Source organism: Quercus suber, unplaced genomic scaffold (assembly GCF_002906115.3).
Source record: "Quercus suber isolate HL8 unplaced genomic scaffold, Cork oak 2.0 scaffold_109, whole genome shotgun sequence".
Lineage (NCBI taxonomy): Eukaryota > Viridiplantae > Streptophyta > Magnoliopsida > Fagales > Fagaceae > Quercus > Quercus suber.
This window is the reverse complement of record NW_027069574.1, coordinates 1484105-1506197: the sequence shown is the minus strand read 5'-3', so window position 1 is coordinate 1506197 and position 22093 is coordinate 1484105. Positions and strand designations below refer to the sequence as shown.

The 22093-nt window shown below is 33.8% G+C and overlaps 3 protein-coding genes across 3 annotated transcripts; 2 read left to right on the top strand and 1 right to left on the bottom strand.

The window, feature by feature from the left end:
* The first annotated feature begins 335 nt into the window (after nt 1-335).
* Nucleotides 336-5682, top strand: LOC112015681 (uncharacterized). Its single transcript, XM_065775348.1, is given in 4 exon segments — nt 336-530; nt 3559-3676; nt 3760-3985; nt 5654-5682. Coding segments are annotated over 4 exon segments (525 nt in total). The 5' UTR covers nt 336-378.
* A 5612-nt stretch (nt 5683-11294) lies between these two features.
* On the bottom strand, nt 11295-11810 carry LOC136068318 (thioredoxin reductase 1, mitochondrial-like). The gene has a single exon (XM_065775309.1). It carries the CDS (start codon nt 11808-11810, stop codon nt 11295-11297), a length of 516 nt encoding a protein of 171 aa, XP_065631381.1.
* A 2022-nt stretch (nt 11811-13832) lies between these two features.
* LOC112029454 (uncharacterized) lies at nt 13833-17996 on the top strand. The gene is made up of 4 exons (XM_065775308.1): nt 13833-14023; nt 16915-17032; nt 17111-17387; nt 17821-17996. The coding sequence occupies exons 1-4, from the start codon at nt 13872-13874 to the stop codon at nt 17994-17996; spliced, it is 723 nt and encodes a 240-aa protein (XP_065631380.1). The 5' UTR covers nt 13833-13871.
* Nucleotides 17997-22093: the final 4097 nt, after the last annotated feature.

Here is a 22093-nt window from a genome sequence, read left to right as displayed (position 1 = left end):
CAACTCAGAGGTTGCTAAGCCTCTGAATTAATAGTTCTACATTTTTAGTAGCCTCTGTCACGTTAAATATCAACTGTGAAATATAACAACTCAGTTTGTCTCTTATGTGTGCTCAGATGCTCTTCTATTTTTTTTGTAAGGGTTAATTTAGAATATTTATTATAATTTGGAATTACTACATTCTCCAATCACAAAAAAAAACTTAGAGGTGTGATGAGTATCACGTGTGGAGAAATAATTTTTTATCACACCCCTAGATTTATTTTTTTTTGTAATTGAAAAATATAGTAATTTTAAATTATAATAAATACTCTAAATTAACCTTTACCCAAAAAATAGAAGAGCAAATCTAAGGAGAGAGAGAGAGTTAGAGAGAGAATGGGGAGAGAGGTGTCAGAGAGCTGCGTGGATAGTCTACTAACCGAAATGGTCTCCTCTTACTGCGATCGCTTCTACGCCAATAAGCCTGACCTCGCCGCTCGTCGGATCGAAGCCATCGGCTTTCAGGTCGGCCTCCAGCTCTCTGAACGGTACGCCTCCTTATCCCCCCCCCCCCCCCCCCACCCTCTCTTTTTTTTTTTTCCTGTTAATTGCATAAATTTTAGTAATTGGGGCTTTAGATCTGAAAGAGTTTTTTAAAGAAATGTTTTATATAGCTATTTGGTTACTAAGAAAGTTCAGGGAAAGTAATGGTCTGTTTGGATACTTTGAATTTGGATTTGGATTTGGATTTGAGGGGGCCCCCTCAAATCCAAATCCTTTGTTTGGGTAAGTTAAAAGAAATGGATTTGGATTTGGTCCCAAATCCAACCAGAATTTGATAAGCTCAAATCCATGGATTTCAAATACCCTCATTCACGGTGGAATTTGAAATCCTCTCACGCAAAGCTCGTGTCTTCTCTGCCTATAGCTGCGACAACAACGTTGAACTGTTTGATGAAATGCCTCTGTGAGCTATGTATTTTAATGCATGAGTTTTTAGCCTGAGTTTTTGTTACTTACAGCCATTGTTGAAGCTTCAAGCCTTCAACTTCAACCACCCACCGTATGAGATCGCACGACATCCTCGTTCTTCTTCTATGTCTCGATCGCTCTCTCTCTCTCTCTCTCTCTGCGTTTTTGCAGATGCCGTGTATCCCCGTTTTTGGCTCTGAAGTCTTCTTCTTCTTCTTCAGTTCTTTGTAGATGATGTACTACCTTGCTTTACTCTCAAGTAGGCCTGTTCAGCCACCACCCGCCACCGATAGGACCGACCTTTGCTGCACCGAGCCGACCTCCGTAGAGCACCACCGCAGGTGTCCGGCGCGGTGGTCTGCAGCGTTTTATGAATACCGACACCAGTAGGTGTGGTGAGCGGTGGTGAGTTTTGCCCACCGATGAGAACCGCACCGCTTATATAATATATGTGTGTTTTTCAATGAGATAGAGAGCTCAAAGAATGAGAGGATGAGAGGTGATACACAGAGAGGCGGCTGAGTTTCAAGGAAGAAGAAGAAAAAAAAGAGATAAATAGGGTTTAGTTATATATCACAAAATGACGTCGTTTTGAGTGTTTTTTTCAAAAACAAAAACTGATATAAAACAACGTCGTTTGGGCTTAAGAATAATTTTAATGACATGTCCAAAACGGCGTCGTTTTATCCTGGGTTAAAAATTTCACTCTCTCATTCATATATCAAACTGATCACTCACTCTCTCTCTTCACAACCTTCGCTCTCTCCTTAGCCTCTGCCGCCCAGTCTCTCAACCACTAAAAGCTTGCTTTACTGTTACCCACTTATGCTTGTTGTCAAGCACTTCTTAAATTTTAGGCAACTTGATCTTTATTTAACCCATTTTTTATTGGCGTACAAACCAATGTCTGCCCACCAACTCTTGTATTTTTTTTTTTTTTAAAAATTCACAAATGGTTGACTATTCAAACCGGCATAAAAGAAAAAAGGTTAGATTGTCAATTATGCTTAGAATTTAATATTTTTTATTTGCATAATTATCAATATTACCTTGTGCATTTATTAACAATGTTACTAAAATTAAAATGTGAAATGATTAAGAAAAAAAATAATTATAAACTATATTTTATTGATCTTAATTTCAAATCCAAATCTAAATCCAAATTTAGATATCCAAACAATGAAATTTCAAATGATGAATTTCAAATCATTCTTTACTTAAAAAGACCCAAACAAGGAATTTTAAAATTAAGAGATTTCAAATCAAGGAATTTTAAATCAATAGATTTCAAATCCAAATCCAACTTCAAATGTTGCCATCCAAACACAACCTAAAGGTTACTAGTATGATTTAGATTCTTGGATGTTTTTTGTTTGGGTTTGAGAAAGTGTTTAGGATCTACTCTACTTAGTCTTATGGAATTAATATTTTAGTTCTAGTTTAATTTTTTGTTAATTAAAAGTTTGCTAAAAACTTTTTTAGTTTTCCTTAGTTGATGTACTAATTATTTAGGATTTAGGACTATGGGAATGAAACAGGGGAAAAAAAAGAAAGAAAAGAAAGCCCAAATGGGAAAATTGATTAAATTGCTTATACATAATATGGATTTGCAAAATGGGATTAATTTTTCTTTTGAGCATTAGTACTATAAGAGCATTCACATCAGTCCATCCTTGTATAATAGAAAAAGATGTAGAATTTGCAAAGTTTTGCCTAAAAATGACTTTCATCAGTCCGTGTATAATTGTGTAAATTTACAAGTTTGCTACAAGGATCGTGTAAATTTACACTGCCTGTTCATTTTTCATTTAGTTGTTCATTCTTTAAGTATCTCGGGAACGAAGGAAGAGAGTGGATGGTGGTGGTTGTGTGTGAAGAAAGAGAAAAAATTAATTAAAAAAAAAAAAGAAAAATTAATATTTTAATGAAATGGAGCGTAAAATAGATAATCTGATATAGGGTGGTGGGGTGTTTTGAAAAGTGTGTATGTAAAATAGAAAATGTAGGTTCTTATACTAAAATAGACAGGAATTTTTACACAAGTTGGTGCGAATGCTTTAAGGATTATATAATTGCTTATTGAAAGCAAATCTAAACTGACTTGTTTTGAAGTTCTTTGAAATGGGTGTTATATGTCATAAAAATGTGTTCTTAAAAAAGCTTTCCTTTTAAAGGTGAAAGCTTGATTCTTAGCTAACCAATTGTGTGGTTACTGATGCGGGGATGTACTAACAATTGACCACCATGTGTGTATGATTATTTGGATGTGGTTGCAATTAAGGCATTGATGAGAAGCTGTTGTTTAGTTTTGCTCCTAAAATCTTGTCAGGGATTTCTAGCTCTTTATTTAAGGTGGGTAGCGTTGAATCTAACATGAATATACAAGGGAGTGGTAGAACAGCAGAAAAAACTTTGTTTGAAGCTATCAGCAGCATAGGGTTCATGTAATTAATTTAGATCTTGTTACTTATTAGTTATTACTGATATAGTAAGTTTTGTATGCATATTTGTATATATTAGTGATTATTTGATATTCGGTATAGTTCTCAGCATGCTTTACCAAAAGATGCTGCTTGCAATAGTAAAAATGCTATTTCTTTTTAGGTATACCATGGAGCGGCCTCGTTTCAGTGATCATCTAGAGGCAATCAAGTTCATCTGCAAGGACTTCTGGTTTGAGCTCTTCAAGAAGCAAATAGACAACTTGAAGACCAATCATAGAGTAAGTTCAAATATTTTAACTGATTATAATTATATGTTTTGTGTGAATTTAAGAAAATGGATTTTTCTTTTTTTCCCTTGTAGGGTACGTTTGTCTTGCAAGATAATTGATTTCGTTGGCTTGCATGTATGTCAATTGATCCATCTCTTGAAAATGGAGATTTATCTCAAGATAATCCTCTGGCCGAAAACAAGGCAGCACAAGCTACTAGCATGCATCTATATTTCCCATGTGGAATCATAAGGGGTGCTCTTTCAAATTTGGGAATTCCTTGTGCAGTTACTGCAGATATATCCAACCTTCCTGCATGTAAGCACTGGTTATTGAGTGCTTTAGATTGTGAATACTTTTGTGCACGTTGTTTTTTTTTGTAAGCATTCCATGATATGCTTTCTTTTGTCATTCAAGACACTGCATGATAATCATTATTTATTTGTTTATCCATTCATGAAGGGAAACATGCTTTATGACTTCTCGCTTGTGATTCAGGATTTGCTTACTCACTCATTTTCCTAGTAAAGGTGGATAAATTGATTATGGCAATACCTACACTGCTCTCTACAATTTCATTGTTTCTCCTTTCACATGTATATGTTTTGCCATAATGTTCCTCTGTTTCTTTATATTTCATATTTTGCATACTTGGTTGAGCAAATCATCCTGAGTCCTCTCATATATATTCATATCTTTTAATGTCTCAAATCTGAACAAAAGAAACAATTAAGGGAAGTAGTCCCTTTGATATTCATATCTTTTAATTCTAAGTAGTCCTATTGATCTCATTCAGGTTATAAGCTCCCCTCAGTTCATCTATGTTAGGTTTTTAATGCGTTGACTTATTATTGTGTATTTTCAACTTGTTATTATTTTATAGGTATTAGGTACTTGATGTTTAATCTAGCTAGTTCATAGACTGTTTTCACATCTTTTGTATAGCTGATTTCTTATACTAGCCACTTGTGGTGTATATTACTAATATGTTTATATGTTTTTCCTGAGGGTAAATTTTCTTTCTCCACAATATCCTTCTTTGTAATCCTAATCTCCTCCATATTCCATCTTATTTTCAATATTTGATCTTTGAATTTTTTTTTTTTTTTTCCTTTGCCTTACCCTACTACTATCCATTTCCCGCCTTCTTTTTCCTCATTCATCATTCAAAACTTTTAGCAGTAATCGCCTTGTATTTTGTCCCTTATTTTGACTTTCCAGTAGTATTTTATTCAAAATCATTTTATTAGGGGTTCCTCTGGATTATTAGGAGCTCATTGGTTGCATATTGGTATGTGCAAATCCTGCATGCCTCTTTTTCATATTTATTGGCCTTTTTGCTCGTTGCTTTTCCTGGGAAACCCTATATTGTTCTAATATGCAATTTTCTGTTTGTTGCATCCTGTTATCAACATACTGCATCTCTTATGAGTTATGAGGGTGTGAGAAATTGTTTTCCTCTGAGATTGCATATGGAATGCTTGAAACTACCATTAGGATGCATGCAACATAGCAAGAACTGGACTGAGTTGATTGGTTTTATCATTCTTCCCCAGAACCTCCTATTGAGTGTGCCTTTGCACAACTAGTTCAGGGGAAAAAGGAAGAAAACCAGGATCATCTATGATAATGATCCAGGCTAAATTACTTTTGACGAAGTAGTACTTCATACATATCTTTGGTTTTTTCATTATCCTTTGTTGACAAAACTATCACTTTCTATCTTGATTTTATGCCATTTGATGTGACTTGCATATCTTTAATGTCATTGATAAATCATCTTTAATATGTTTCGATTGTGTTTGGCACTACTGCAAAATTATCTTGTTATTGTGTTCTGGTTACTTTTTTTGGTCCTTTTAGATGAATGCATCATGAGTTGTTTTTAACCTAAAATTTAAGCCTTTCCATTTATAAATCATGTCCTTTTGGTACTGCTTTTTGCATGTTTTCTTGTAATCATGCTTTTTAAAAATTATTGAACAGGTTCATTTGTGGTTCGCATAAAAGCCTAAGCCTAATGAGCAGTACAAGTCTACAACAGAAGATTGGGGCTAGGACTACAGTTTGAAGTATTGGCTATTGTTTAAATTAGGACTTGTGATCTTCCCCTTTCCCTTTCGAACAACAGTTACTTGATTTGTGAACTACGCTTCAATATCAGGCCATCTCACATTAAAACTCAGGAATATATAGGGGGGAATCTCTGTTGCATGTATATCTTGAATTTCTGATACAAATATTGCAGAGGCTTGGTTGATTACCATATTGTTTTTTCAGTAATGAGGGTGCCATGTAAGAAGAATGTTAAAGTAATTAATAGTGCAACAATTAACGTTCATGCATTTTAGCATTTATAATGAAACATAGCCTCAACAAGGTACTGATAACTGAGTTGTTCTGCTGTGGATGTAATTCAAAATACTTTTATACAGCAGATATACTGTATGACTTTTTTCGTCCCTATTTTTTTCCTTGTACTGATTGACTTGGGAGTATTCATAATGGTTGGATCAGCTTACAGCAGCTGAATTTAAAGTTGGGCTAGAGTTTGGACCTGTCCCAAACTCAATCCTTTTGTTTCTAGTAGACCGCCCTGTGCAATTGGTTTAGTTTATTTTTATTAGTGTATTTTGTTTTGAAAATAAGCTCTGTAAAAGTAGATTTGTACATTGAAAGATGGTGTTTTCAAAAAATTATACATAATCTTATAGTGAAAATAATAAGTTCTCGTTATAAACTAAAAAAGTTGCAGCCAGAAGGCAACCCAATCTAGCATTAATGTGACGGACTTGAAATCTCTTTTGCTTTAGTGAGAATACTGAGTTTATAACCTAGCATTTGAATCACTCAAATGCCAGTTGATTAAGCACAAATTTAACACTTACTGCTATCATTTAGTATAAGAACATTCATAAAATAAGGTTTTGTTTGGCATTGGTTTATAAAGTTAGTTTTTTTTTTAACTATTTAGCTTATTTTTGTCAGTATTTAGTTTATTTTTGCTACTATTTACGGGTCTTATTGCATTTTTTTGGTATTATTAATGGGTCTTACTGTATTATTTAATTAACTTTTTTTGCTTTATCTATAGTACTTTTAGCAAAAAGTTTTTAGTTTTAGCTAAATAAGCTGTTCCTAAACCGACGTAGTTAATTTCCCATGCAGAACATGGGAGATAAATATTGTAACCCCATTAGCAAGCTTATCACAGGTTTATAACCTGTTCTTGACCATTAGCCAGCATATGAAGCTTTGATTGGAGATTGCAGCAGAAAACCATATCATTTCTTTCCTGACGGTATTGGGTGCAAACCCCTCGAATGAAAGAAAGCAGCAATTTAAAAAACAAGCCACTCTAAATATCAACTAGGTCTTCAAATCTTGCTAGGAGGCTATTTTCAACGCTCATTCAGAAGGCAACTGGACTCCAAATCCATATCTTGACATTGAAATGAAACCCCAATAAGATGTCAATTATTAATGTTACAAAAACATCTTATTGTCAAGTATTGAGCATTGACCCTAGTTTTTCTTAAAATCGTTAAGCAATTTTTTTTATCTATTAAGTATTTTTTAGAAAACTTTATCTTTCCAAATAAATAGAGGGTTGATTTTTATAGAAAGAGGTACTGTGTTTCTTACTTTGAGATGTGTCCAATCTTCTTATAATGTGCTCTCTACTCTCTAGATGTGTCATGTGGCGCTTTTCTAAGGCTAAATCTTGTTACTCAGTTACTATAACGCACTTTTAAATACGATTTTGCAATTTTAATTGAAATCATATTCTCACAATACAATTTTAAAGGAGCGAATGAAGTATGTACAACAACAAGTGTGTGATAATCATTACTCTTTTGAGTAATTTTTATTTTTGAAAAAAATTAATCGATTTCTTTTTCTTTTTTTCAATTTTAAATAATAATAAAATTTTAAAAATATATATTCTCTCCCCACTTTCTTGTACATGGTAGACAAAGTAAATAAGTGATAAGTTTGATAAGTTTATCTACAAAGTAGATAAATGATAAGTTTGATAAGCATTTTAAGAATTATTGTACTTTAGAATACCTAAGTATGTCCTAGTGATTTCTTTTAAATTGTTTTCTTATACTCATATTCTTCTATATATGGAGTAGCATTCTTTTGTAATAAAAACAAAATGAGTAAGAGCACTTTTCCTTCGGATCACATGCTGCCTTTTTTCCTTTTTTATTTATGTTTTACACTCCTCAAGCTTCCACACGCATATATTTTTATTTCTCCCTCTCCTCTTAACTTTCAACTTCAAGTCTTAATACTCACCCACATCCCCAACCATTCAAAAGGTCACAAAGGCACAAAAAATACCACACCAGGTCTTCACTATACTCCATTCACCAACAACAAAGGGACAACACCGTAACAAATCAACTTTAAGGCACCAACACAGCAGCTCAGGTATTACATTTAGACCTCAACACATCAACACATACACAAACACAAAGACAGCACCCAATCTCGTCTAAAGTCTTACTTTAAGGTTGACAAAGCACCAAGCTGAATCCAAAACCAAATCAAAATCACAATACTTTAATGCCCTCCAAGCCTAAAACTCAAGTTCTCTCACCACACCACACCACACCAACCTCATCAACTACAACAAACATACCCATAAAATCCCACTCACCCTTAACTTTAGATGTTGTTAGAGCACTAGCATCAGTGAGTTAAATGCTAAATTTTGGCATTTAGCACACTAAACGCAAAAAATCACCTCCTTGAGATGTGTCAAATACCAAATAAATTTGACATTTGCTTTCACTTTATTACTCAATCAATTTATCTCCGATTATAGTATTTCATGTGTTTTATATTATATTTTTTATATTTTAAACTTTAATTATTTTATAAGGAAATAAAATAATAATAATGTGACTTTAAAAAATATGTTAAGTTGTGATAGTGGATTATAAAGTGAAACACGTAAAAATTGATAGTGAATTATAGTTTAACTAGCACCTTTAGGCGTTTCCAATAAAGACATCAAATTTTCAAATCCTTCTACTTCTATCAAATTATTATAAATATGGAGTAGCATTCTTTTGTAATAAAAACAAAATGAGTAAGAGCACTTTTCCTTCGGATCACATGCTGCCTTTTTTCCCTTTTTATTTCTCTTTTACACTCCTCAAGCTTCCACACGCATATATTTTTATTTCTCCCTCTCCTCTTAACTTTCAACTTCAAGTCTTAATACTCACCCACATCCCCAACCATTCAAAAGGTCACAAAGGCACAAAAATACCACACCAGGTCTTCACTATACTCCATTCACCAACAACAAAGGGACAACACCGTAACAAATCAACTTTAAGGCACCAACACAGCAGCTCAGGCATTACATTTAGACCTCAACGCATCAACACATACACAAACACAAAGAGTCAAAGACAGCAGCCAATCTCGTCTAAAGTCTTACCCAAAACTTTAAGATTGACAAGCACCAAGCTGAATCCAAAACCAAATCAAAATCACAATACTTAATGCCCTCCAAGCCTAGAACTCAAGTTCTCTCACCACACCACACCAACCTCATCAACTACAACAAACATACCCATAAAATCCCACTCACCCTTAACTTTAGATGTTGCTAGAGCACTAGCATCAGTGAGTTAAATGCTAAATTTTAGCATTTAGCACACTAAACGCAAAAAATCACCTCCTTGAGATGTGTCAAATACCAAATAAATTTGACATTTGCTTTCACTTTATTACTCAATCAATTTATCTCCAATTATAGTATTTCATGTGTTTTATATTATATTTTTTATATTTTAAACTTTAATTATTTTATAAGGAAATAAAATAATAATAATGTGACTTTAAAAAATGTGTTAAGCTGTGATAGTGGATTATAAAGTGAAACACGTAAAAATTGATAGTGGATTATAGTTTAACTAGCACATTTAGGCGTTTCCAATAAAGACATCAAATTTTCAAATCCTTCTACTTCTATCAAATTATTATATTAACCAAGAGAGAGAGAGAGAGAGAGAGAATTTTTCCCCAAATATACAAATCTAACTGAAGTTTTTCCCAAATAAATAAACTTACCAAAAACTATCACTGAAGCCCAAATAAGAAAATAAGGATATGCTGAATATAACAAAATCCACACCATCTAAAGCCTAAACAGCCCAAGCTAATAAGCTTACTGCTCCCATATCCAAAAAATAAATAAAAATAAAATAAAATAAAATAAACTAGCCTAAATCCTCACAACAAAAATGAAAAAACCCCCCTTTACGAGTGCCCTTTTGAGCATTTTTTTTAATGCAATATTTTTTTATTTTAATATAAGAACTTAATTTTCTATTTTTACACAATTATTATTCAAAAATACCTACATCAGATTATCGATTTTAAAAATTTATTTCAATAAAATATTCACTTTTCAAAAAAAAAAATTATTACTTCCTTCAACCTTCTCTCTCTCTCTCTTCCTCTCTCTAGAACCCTCTCCCTTTCTCTAGAAAAAATTAATAAAATTCTCATTTTACCGAACTATAATAACCATGTATATTTACATGGTACTATAACTTTTCTATATTTACACATCTTTACATAGTTTGATGTGGGTAATTTTTTAGAATTTGATGAAAATTAGTCCTTATGCTGTTATACATAGATTGATACGTGAACTCTTATGAATTTTTTATTCCAACTTAAATATATACAAGTCTTTAATATTTATATATTTGTAAGCAAAAAAAAAAAGTAGTTACAGTTAAATTGCTCACGTAGTGTAGCATTTAGATAGTCTCTTTTAGATTTTTACAATATGGGTAAAATTATTTTGTTTGACTATATATATGATGTAAAGTTCTCTTTGGCCATGTGATTGATGATATTAAAATGCTAGCTACTAGTATAAGGTGATCTTGTTTTGTATATGTTAACTGTTAAGCGCAATAGTAACACCGTTACACATGCTCTAACCAGAAAAGCAAGAGTAATAAAATAAAAATAGCTTGGGAATTAGAATATATGGTTCTTTAATATATGGTTCTTTAAGATTGAAACTTTTTTTTTTTTTGACTTTGGATTGCAAAATACTGCTTGAGCAAGAATTGATCATCCTTCCACATCACATTTTTTTTGTGAAGCAAATGACGCAGCAGATGAACTAACAAAGAGGAGACTGAAGTATCAAAATATAGTTTCAGAGAATATATTTGTGGGGACCCAACTTGGATTGACCCTGAGTGATGGGTTTTCAGCCCAATAAGCCCAAACAATAAATTTATAGAGAGTGGGTTGAGAGGTTTAGGTGCTGGCCGTCGATCACCATGCATGAACTTTTCTTATAAAAAATGCTAAGGGTTTCTTTACAAATGGGGGAATGCTCCTCGGCCTGTGGCCGAGGAGGCCTGATTGTTCTCTCACTTTTCCTTTTTTCTTCCCCCCCCCCCCTTTCTTACTTTACTAGCTTTTCTTTTATAGTTTTCATCTTCCTATCTCCTCCTTCCATCTGTTGATCACCTATTTGCCTTTTTTTTCTGGCCGTCCGTCCCATCAGAGACCTTATCGGTACTCAAGTGGTTCACTCTGATCAACGTTATCCTGCCAAGGGGTTACCTCCCCATTAATGCGGCCANATAGAATCAGCAATGACAGCCTTAGAATCAGTGAAGACCTTGAAAGGGGTGGTGGAGAAATCCACCTTGTTGACGGTCTCGGTTAGAATCTGAGTGCCAAAGCGGAGTGACTGCTTGCGGCAGTGGTCCATGAGCTCAATGCCATTAATTCCATCTGGAAATCCTGGGAAGTTCTCCACGTCAGTGGTCGTGGTGAGCTGACCACCAGGGGCAATGCCATTGGCCATCCACCCCTCAAAGAGGATGGGTTTCAACTCTGCACGTGATGCATATATGGCAGCAGTGTGGGCAGCTGGGCCACTTCCAATGATGCACAATCTTGTTTTGAGGATATGGAGATCATCCATGGCCAAAGTCGAAGAAATGGCAGCGGCAGAGGAGGATGCTTGTCGAGGTGTGGAAGTGGGAGCTGCAGAGGGAGCAGCAGAGTTGGAGGCCTTTCGAAAAAACTTGGAACCTCTTCTGAGTAGATTTAAGAGGTTGTTTTTAGGGCAATAACTCATAACTTCTCCTTTCTGCAGTCCATATTGCTATAAAAGTTAAAAGGCATAGTTTTGAAAACCAAATTGTAAAGAGAACAAAAAAAATAAAAAAGGAGAGGTTCAAGTTTTTAAGATTGGACTCATTAGTATAAAATAATAAAGCATAAACAAGCTAATTAAATTTAAACAATAACAATTCTTTAAAGTACAACGTCTAAACAAACAAATAAATTTCACATAGTAATATTACACATTAAAAATAAAAAAAAAATAAAAAAAAAAACCATTCGACTACAACAACAGCAGTGACAAATGACAATCACCACCAACAAGTCAAAAAAAACAACCAACAGCCTTGCATGATATAGCACATCAAGAGGAATAACAAACAAACCTAAGAATTAGACAAACTTTGGACATATATAAACAAAAACAGAACACCCACTAAGTACTTGATTTTCAAAAACAATGTGGTTCAAGTCGCAGCAAACCCTGAAATGAAAAATGAAGAAAAACAAACCAGACACAGTGACACACTTCACAGCAAAGATTGAATCATTTAAACAAATGAAAAAAAATTAAATCTAAATTTAGCTAATTCCAGGTTACTTACATATAGTTAAAGATAAAATTAACAGGACCAAATAAAAAACACCAAATTAAGCTTTTTTTATTATGGATAAACCTAAATAAGCTTAGAATTGATTAAAGGGCGATTACATATTAACTTTGAATTATAGCACGTACCCAGAAAAGAAAATTCCCAAAAGAAAAAAGAATAACCCTCAAATGATTCTAACTTCTATGCCTTTAACAATGTGGGGTTGCCCTTCTGACGTATTCTGGAAAAGAATTTGATACACCCCACGTTTTCCTAAAGTTCAAACCTCAAATTAAGAAGACACAACAGCTGATAAACAACAAGCTTCAACAAATGAAAACTCCCAATACCCACAAGTGGGTTTTTACTTTTTTTTTTTTTTTCCTCTCAAGAGCCCACCTAAGATCATGTGATACACATACCCAAAAAGATAAAGGAATCCAAAACTAAAGAACCAAGTGAAGAAGATGAAAATGTTTACCTGAATGTCTATACTTTCCAAGTTTCCAGTGAGCTATTCAGATTGGGGCTATGGAGGAGGAGGGTTGGTGGTTCCTTGGCAGAGGCGGAAGAAGAAAGGATAAGCTCATAGGGTTGGTTATCCATATGACTTCTTGTGTTTGCTTTGCTTGGGCGGTAGGTTTGGGCCTTGAGACAGAGGAAAAGAATGAATGCTAATCCTTCTCTGAATACCAAAAAAACTACATAAAACAAAACGAGAATTGCTGGGTGGCGGAGGTGGTGGCTTTTTATTTTTTAATAAAGTAATATTAATATATTGAAGGTGGATTTACTGGCTGCTTGAGTCATTTTACAGTTAACTCAAATTTATTTTTAATTTAACTGTATTTTCATGTGTATCCAAAGATTCCAAACACCCGTGAGGCTATAAAATATTTTCCCAAATTTGGCATATTGACATTACTGGCTGCTTTTGAAATCTATACACCTAGAGGAATTATAAAATCAAATGTTTTCTATATAAAATTCAAGAAACTTTAATCATATAGTAAGACTGAAACTATAACACTTTAATCAAATGTTATAAAAGACAATCAATAACTAAAGTTTATAACATGGCCTCAATGCCAGGGAATCAATTTCTTCCAAAAAAATAAATAAATAACATGATATCAATGATGCCTATTATTTGCCAACATCAATATCAAAAATGCCACCTAAAAAAAAAAAAAAAGAGGAAGCTGTGAAAAAAACTCTCAAATTGTTCTCAAAAAACTGTTTTGTATGGTGAAAATTGAGAACAGTTTTGGGAAATTGGCCAAAAACAAATCAAAACGGGTGGGTCCACAGTTTTAAATTTTTTATTAAAAAAAAAAAAAGGAAAACAAAAAACCGTGGTTCTCTCTTGGGCTCTGATTTTGGGCTTATTATTAATTGGGCCAGACAGAGTAACCTAAACCCCATTTTCATATTTTACAAAACGAAGAGCAAATCTAGGGAGAGAGAGAGTTAGAGAGAGAATGGGGAGAGAGGTCTCAGAGAGCTGCGTGGATAGTCTACTAACCGAAATGGTCTCCTCTTACTGCGATCGCTTCTACGCCAATAAGCCTGACCTCGCTGCTCGTCGAATCGAAGCCATCGGCTTTCAAGTCGGCCTCCAACTCTCCGAACGGTACGCCTCCCCACCCTCTTTTTTTTTTTTTTTTTATTCTTCTTCCTGTTAATTGCATAAATTTTAGTAATTGGGGCTTTAGATCTGAAAGAGTTTTTTAAAGAAATGTTTTATATAGCTGTTTGGCTAAGAAAGTTCAGGGAAAGTGATCCATGGATTTCAAATACCCTCATTCACGGGGGAATTTGAAATCCTCTCACGCAAAGCTCGTGTCTTCTCTGCCTATAGCTGCGACAACAACGTTGAACTGTTTGATGAAATGCCTCTGTGAGCTATGTATTTTAATGCATGAGTTTTTAGCCTGAGTTTTTGTTACTTACAGCCATTGTTGAAGCTTCAAGCCTTCAACTTCAACCACCCACCGTAAGACTATTAGACTTGAGATCGCACGCCATCCTCGTTCTTCTTCTATGTCTCGATCGCTCTCTCTCTCTCTCTCTCTCTCTCTCTCTCTCTCTCTCTCTCTCTCTCTCTGCGTTTTTGTAGATGCCGTGTATCTCCGTTTTTGGCTCTGAAGTCTTCTTCTTCTTATTCAGTTCTTTGTAGATGATGTACTACCTTGCTTTACTCTCAAGTAGGCCTGTTCAGCCACCACCCGCCACCGATAGGATCGACCTTCGCCGCACCGAGCCGACCTCCGTAGAGCACCACCGCAGGTGTCCGGGCGGTGGTCGGCAGCGTTTTCTGAATACCGACACCAGTAGGTGCAGCGAGCGGTGGTGAGTTTTGCCCACCGATGAGAACCGCACCACACTGCACCGCTTATATAATATATGTGTGTTTTTCAATGGGATAGAGAGCTCAAAGAATGAGAGGATGAGAGGTGATACACAGAGACGCGGCTGAGTTTCAAGGAAGAAGAAGAAAAAAAAGAGATAAATAGGGTTTAGTAATATATCACAAAATGACGTCGTTTTGAGTTTTTTTTTTTTAAAACAAAAACTGATATAAATCAACATCATTTGGGCTTAAGATTAATTTTAATGACATGTCCAAAACGGCGTCGTTTTATCCTAGGTTAAAAATTTCACTTTCCCATTCATATATCAAACTGATCACTCTCTCTCTCTCTCTCTTCACAACCTTCGCTCTCTCCTTAGCCTCTGCCGCCCAGTCTCTCAACCACTAAAAGCTTACTTTACTGTTACCCACTTATGCTTGTTGTCAAGCACTTCTTAAATTTTAGGCAACTTGATCTTTATTTAACCCATTTTTTATTTGCGTACAAACCAATGTCTGCCCACCACCTCTTGTATTTTTTTTTTTTTTTTTAAATTCACAAATGGTTGACTATTCAAACCGGCATAAAAGAAAAAAAGGTTAGATTGTCAATTATGCTTAGAATTTAATATTTTTTATTTGCATAATTATCAATATTACCTTGTGCATTTATTAAAAATGTTACTAAAATTAAAATGTGAAAAGATTAAGAAAAAAAATAATTATAAACTATATTTTATTGATCTTAAATTCAAATCCAAATTTAGATATCCAAACAATGAAATTTCAAATGATGAATTTCAAATCATTCTTTACTTAAAAAGACCCAAACAATGAATTTTAAAATTAAGAGATTTCAAATCAAGGCATTTTAAATCAATAGATTTCAAATCCAAATCCAACTCCAAATGTTGTCATCCAAACATTACCTAAAGGTTACTAGTATGATTTAGATTCTTGGATGTTTTTTGTTTGGGTTTGAGAAAGTGTTTAGGATCTACTTTACTTAGTCTTATGGAATTAATATTTTAGTTCTAGTTTAATTTTTGTGTTAATTAAAAGTTTGCTAAAAACTTTTTTAGTTTTCCTTAGTTGATGTACTAATTACTTAGGATTTAGGACTATGGGAATGAAACAGGGGGAAAAAAAGAAAAGAAAGCCCAAATGGGAAAATTGATTAAATTGCTTATACATAATATGGATTTGCAAAATGGGATTAATTTTTCTTTTGAGCATTAGTACTATAAGAGCATTCACATCAGTCCATCCTTGTATAATAGAAAAAGATGTAGAATTTGCAAAGTTTTGCCTAAAAGTGACTTTTATCGGTCCGTGTATAATTGTGTAAATTTTTACACTGCCTGTTCATTTTGCATTTAGTTGTTCATTCTTTAAGTATCTCAGGAACGAAGGAAGAGAGTGGATGGTGGTGGTTGTGTGTGAAGAAAGATAAAAAATTAATTAAAAAAAAAAAGAAAAATTAATATTTTAAAAAAATGGAGTGTAAAATAGATAATCTGATATAGGTGGTGGGGTGTTTTGAAAAGTGAGTATGTAAAATAGAAAAAGTAGGTTCTTAAACCTAAAATAGACATGAATTTTTACACAAGTTGGTGCGAATGTTTTAAGGATTATATAATTGCTTATTGAAAGCAAATCTAAACTGACTTGTTTTGAAGTTCTTTGAAATGGGTGTTATATGTCATAAAAATGTGTTCTTAAAAAAGCTTGCCTTTTAAAGGTGAAAGCTTGATTCTTAGCTAACCAATTGTGTGGTTACTGATACGGGGATGTACTAACAATTGACCACCATGTGTGTATGATTATTTGGATGTGGTTGCAATTAAGGCATCGATGAGAAGCTGTTGTTTAGTTTTGCTCCTAAAATCTTGTCAGGGATTTCTAGCTCTTTATTTAAGGTGGGTAGCATTGAATCTAACATGAATATACAAGGGAGTGGTAGAACAGCAGAAAAAACTTTGTTTGAAGCTATCAGCAGCATAGGATTCATGTAATTAATTTAGATCTTGTTACTTATTAGTTATTACTGATATAGTAAGTTTTGTATGCATATTTGTATATATTAGTGATTATTTGATATTCGGTATAGTTCTCAGCATGCTTTACCAAAAAATGCTATTTGCAATAGTAAAAATACTATTTCTTTTTAGGTATACCATGGAGCGGCCTCGTTTCAGTGATCATCTAGAGGCAATCAAGTTCATCTGCAAGGACTTCTGGTCTGAGCTCTTCAAGAAGCAAATAGACAACTTGAAGACCAATCATAGAGTAAGTTCAAATATTTTAACTGATTATAATTATATGTTTTGTGTGAATTTAAGAAAATGGATTTTTTTTTCCTTGTAGGGTACGTTTGTCTTGCAAGATAATCGATTTCGTTGGCTTGCACGTATGTCAATTGATCCATCTCCTGAAAATGGAGATTTATCTCAAGATAATCCTCTGGCCGAAAACAAGGCAGCACAAGCTACTAGCATGCATCTATATTTCCCATGTGGAATCATAAGGGGTGCTCTTTCAAATTTGGGAATTCCTTGTGCAGTTACTGCTGATATATCCAACCTTCCTGCATGTAAGCACTGGTTATTGAGTGCTCTAGATTGTGAATACTTTTGTGCACGTTGTATTCTTTTGTAAGCATTCCATGATATGCTTTCTTTTGTCATTCAAGACACTGTATGATAATCATTATTTATTTGTTTATCCATTCATGAAGGGAAACATGCTTTATGACTTCTCGCTTGTGATTCAGGATTTGCTTACTCACTCATTTTCCTAGTAAAGGTGGATAAATTGATTATGGCAATACCTACACTGATCTCTACAATTTCAATTTCATTGTTTCTCCTTTCACATGTATATGTTTTGCCATAATGTTCCTCTGTTTATTTATATTTCATATTTGGCATACTTGGTTGAGCAAATCATCCTGAGTCCTCTCATATATATTCATATCTTTTAATGTCTCAAATCTGAACAAAAGAAACAACTAAGTGAAGTAGTCCCTTTGATATTCATATCTTTTAATTCTAAGTAGTCCTATTGATCTCATTCAGGTTATAAGCTCCCCTCAGTTCATCTATGTTNAAAAGAACCAAGTGAAGAAGATGAAAATGTTTACCTGAATGTCTATACTTTCCAAGTTTCCAGTGAGCTATTCAGATTGGGGCTATGGAGGAGGAGGGTTGGTGGTTCCTTGGCAGAGGCGGAAGAAGAAAGGATAAGCTCATAGGGTTGGTTATCCATATGACTTCTTGTGTTTGCTTTGCTTGGGCGGTAGGTTTGGGCCTTGAGACAGAGGAAAAGAATGAATGCTAATCCTTCTCTGAATACCAAAAAAACTACATAAAACAAAACGAGAATTGCTGGGTGGCGGAGGTGGTGGCTTTTTATTTTTTAATAAAGTAATATTAATATATTGAAGGTGGATTTACTGGCTGCTTGAGTCATTTTACAGTTAACTCAAATTTATTTTTAATTTAACTGTATTTTCATGTGTATCCAAAGATTCCAAACACCCGTGAGGCTATAAAATATTTTCCCAAATTTGGCATATTGACATTACTGGCTGCTTTTGAAATCTATACACCTAGAGGAATTATAAAATCAAATGTTTTCTATATAAAATTCAAGAAACTTTAATCATATAGTAAGACTGAAACTATAACACTTTAATCAAATGTTATAAAAGACAATCAATAACTAAAGTTTATAACATGGCCTCAATGCCAGGGAATCAATTTCTTCCAAAAAAATAAATAAATAACATGATATCAATGATGCCTATTATTTGCCAACATCAATATCAAAAATGCCACCTAAAAAAAAAAAAAAAGAGGAAGCTGTGAAAAAAACTCTCAAATTGTTCTCAAAAAACTGTTTTGTATGGTGAAAATTGAGAACAGTTTTGGGAAATTGGCCAAAAACAAATCAAAACGGGTGGGTCCACAGTTTTAAATTTTTTATTAAAAAAAAAAAAAGGAAAACAAAAAACCGTGGTTCTCTCTTGGGCTCTGATTTTGGGCTTATTATTAATTGGGCCAGACAGAGTAACCTAAACCCCATTTTCATATTTTACAAAACGAAGAGCAAATCTAGGGAGAGAGAGAGTTAGAGAGAGAATGGGGAGAGAGGTCTCAGAGAGCTGCGTGGATAGTCTACTAACCGAAATGGTCTCCTCTTACTGCGATCGCTTCTACGCCAATAAGCCTGACCTCGCTGCTCGTCGAATCGAAGCCATCGGCTTTCAAGTCGGCCTCCAACTCTCCGAACGGTACGCCTCCCCACCCTCTTTTTTTTTTTTTTTTTATTCTTCTTCCTGTTAATTGCATAAATTTTAGTAATTGGGGCTTTAGATCTGAAAGAGTTTTTTAAAGAAATGTTTTATATAGCTGTTTGGCTAAGAAAGTTCAGGGAAAGTGATCCATGGATTTCAAATACCCTCATTCACGGGGGAATTTGAAATCCTCTCACGCAAAGCTCGTGTCTTCTCTGCCTATAGCTGCGACAACAACGTTGAACTGTTTGATGAAATGCCTCTGTGAGCTATGTATTTTAATGCATGAGTTTTTAGCCTGAGTTTTTGTTACTTACAGCCATTGTTGAAGCTTCAAGCCTTCAACTTCAACCACCCACCGTAAGACTATTAGACTTGAGATCGCACGCCATCCTCGTTCTTCTTCTATGTCTCGATCGCTCTCTCTCTCTCTCTCTCTCTCTCTCTCTCTCTCTCTCTCTCTCTCTCTCTGCGTTTTTGTAGATGCCGTGTATCTCCGTTTTTGGCTCTGAAGTCTTCTTCTTCTTATTCAGTTCTTTGTAGATGATGTACTACCTTGCTTTACTCTCAAGTAGGCCTGTTCAGCCACCACCCGCCACCGATAGGATCGACCTTCGCCGCACCGAGCCGACCTCCGTAGAGCACCACCGCAGGTGTCCGGGCGGTGGTCGGCAGCGTTTTCTGAATACCGACACCAGTAGGTGCAGCGAGCGGTGGTGAGTTTTGCCCACCGATGAGAACCGCACCACACTGCACCGCTTATATAATATATGTGTGTTTTTCAATGGGATAGAGAGCTCAAAGAATGAGAGGATGAGAGGTGATACACAGAGACGCGGCTGAGTTTCAAGGAAGAAGAAGAAAAAAAAGAGATAAATAGGGTTTAGTAATATATCACAAAATGACGTCGTTTTGAGTTTTTTTTTTTAAAACAAAAACTGATATAAATCAACATCATTGGGCTTAAGATTAATTTTAATGACATGTCCAAAACGGCGTCGTTTTATCCTAGGTTAAAAATTTCACTTTCCATTCATATATCAAACTGATCACTCTCTCTCTCTCTCTCTTCACAACCTTCGCTCTCTCCTTAGCCTCTGCCGCCCAGTCTCTCAACCACTAAAAGCTTACTTTACTGTTACCCACTTATGCTTGTTGTCAAGCACTTCTTAAATTTTAGGCAACTTGATCTTTATTTAACCCATTTTTTATTTGCGTACAAACCAATGTCTGCCCACCACCTCTTGTATTTTTTTTTTTTTTTTTAAATTCACAAATGGTTGACTATTCAAACCGGCATAAAAGAAAAAAAGGTTAGATTGTCAATTATGCTTAGAATTTAATATTTTTATTTGCATAATTATCAATATTACCTTGTGCATTTATTAAAAATGTTACTAAAATTAAAATGTGAAAAGATTAAGAAAAAAATAATTATAAACTATATTTTATTGATCTTAAATTCAAATCCAAATTTAGATATCCAAACAATGAAATTTCAAATGATGAATTTCAAATCATTCTTTACTTAAAAAGACCCAAACAATGAATTTTAAAATTAAGAGATTTCAAATCAAGGCATTTTAAATCAATAGATTTCAAATCCAAATCCAACTCCAAATGTTGTCATCCAAACATTACCTAAAGGTTACTAGTATGATTTAGATTCTTGGATGTTTTTTGTTTGGGTTTGAGAAAGTGTTTAGGATCTACTTTACTTAGTCTTATGGAATTAATATTTTAGTTCTAGTTTAATTTTGTGTTAATTAAAAGTTTGCTAAAAACTTTTTTAGTTTTCCTTAGTTGATGTACTAATTACTTAGGATTTAGGACTATGGGAATGAACAGGGGGAAAAAAGAAAAGAAAGCCCAAATGGGAAAATTGATTAAATTGCTTATACATAATATGGATTTGCAAAATGGGATTAATTTTTCTTTTGAGCATTAGTACTATAAGAGCATTCACATCAGTCCATCCTTGTATAATAGAAAAAGATGTAGAATTTGCAAAGTTTTGCCTAAAAGTGACTTTTATCGGTCCGTGTATAATTGTGTAAATTTTTACACTGCCTGTTCATTTTGCATTTAGTTGTTCATTCTTTAAGTATCTCAGGAACGAAGGAAGAGAGTGGATGGTGGTGGTTGTGTGTGAAGAAAGATAAAAAATTAATTAAAAAAAAAAGAAAAATTAATATTTTAAAAAAATGGAGTGTAAAATAGATAATCTGATATAGGTGGTGGGTGTTTTGAAAAGTGAGTATGTAAAATAGAAAAAGTAGTTCTATAACCTAAAATAGACATGAATTTTTACACAAGTTGGTCTTCTATCAAATTATTATATTAACCACAAAAAAAAAAAAAAAAAAAAAAGAGAGAGAGAATTTTTCTCCAAATATACAACATCTAACCGAAGTTTTTCCCAAATAAATAAACTTACCAAAAACTATCACTGAAGCCCAAATAAGAAAATAAGGATATGCTGAATATAACAAAATCCACACCATCTAAAGCCTAAACAGCCCAAGCTAATAAGCTTACTGCTTCCATATCCAAAAATTAAATAAAAATAAAATAAAATAAAATAAAATAAACTAGCCTAAATCCTCACAACAAAAATGAAAAAACCCCATTTTTTTACGAGTGCCCTTTTGAGCATTTTTTTTAATGCAATATTTTATTTATTTATTTTAATATAAGAACTTAATTTTCTATTTTTACACAATTATTATTCAAAAACACCTACATCAGATTATCGATTCCAAAAATTTATTTCAAAAAAATATTCACTTTTCAAAAAAATTTAATTACTTCCTTCAACCTTCTCTCTCTCTCTTCCTCTCTCTAGAACCCTCTCCCTTTCTCTAGAAAAAATTAATAAAATTCTCATTTTACCTAACTATAATAACCATGTATATTTACATGGTACTATAACTTTTCTATATTTGCACATCTTTACATAGTTTGATGGGGGTAATTTTTTAGAATTTGATGAAAATTAGTCCTTATGCTGTTATGCATAGATTGATACGTGTACTCTTATGAATTTTTTATTC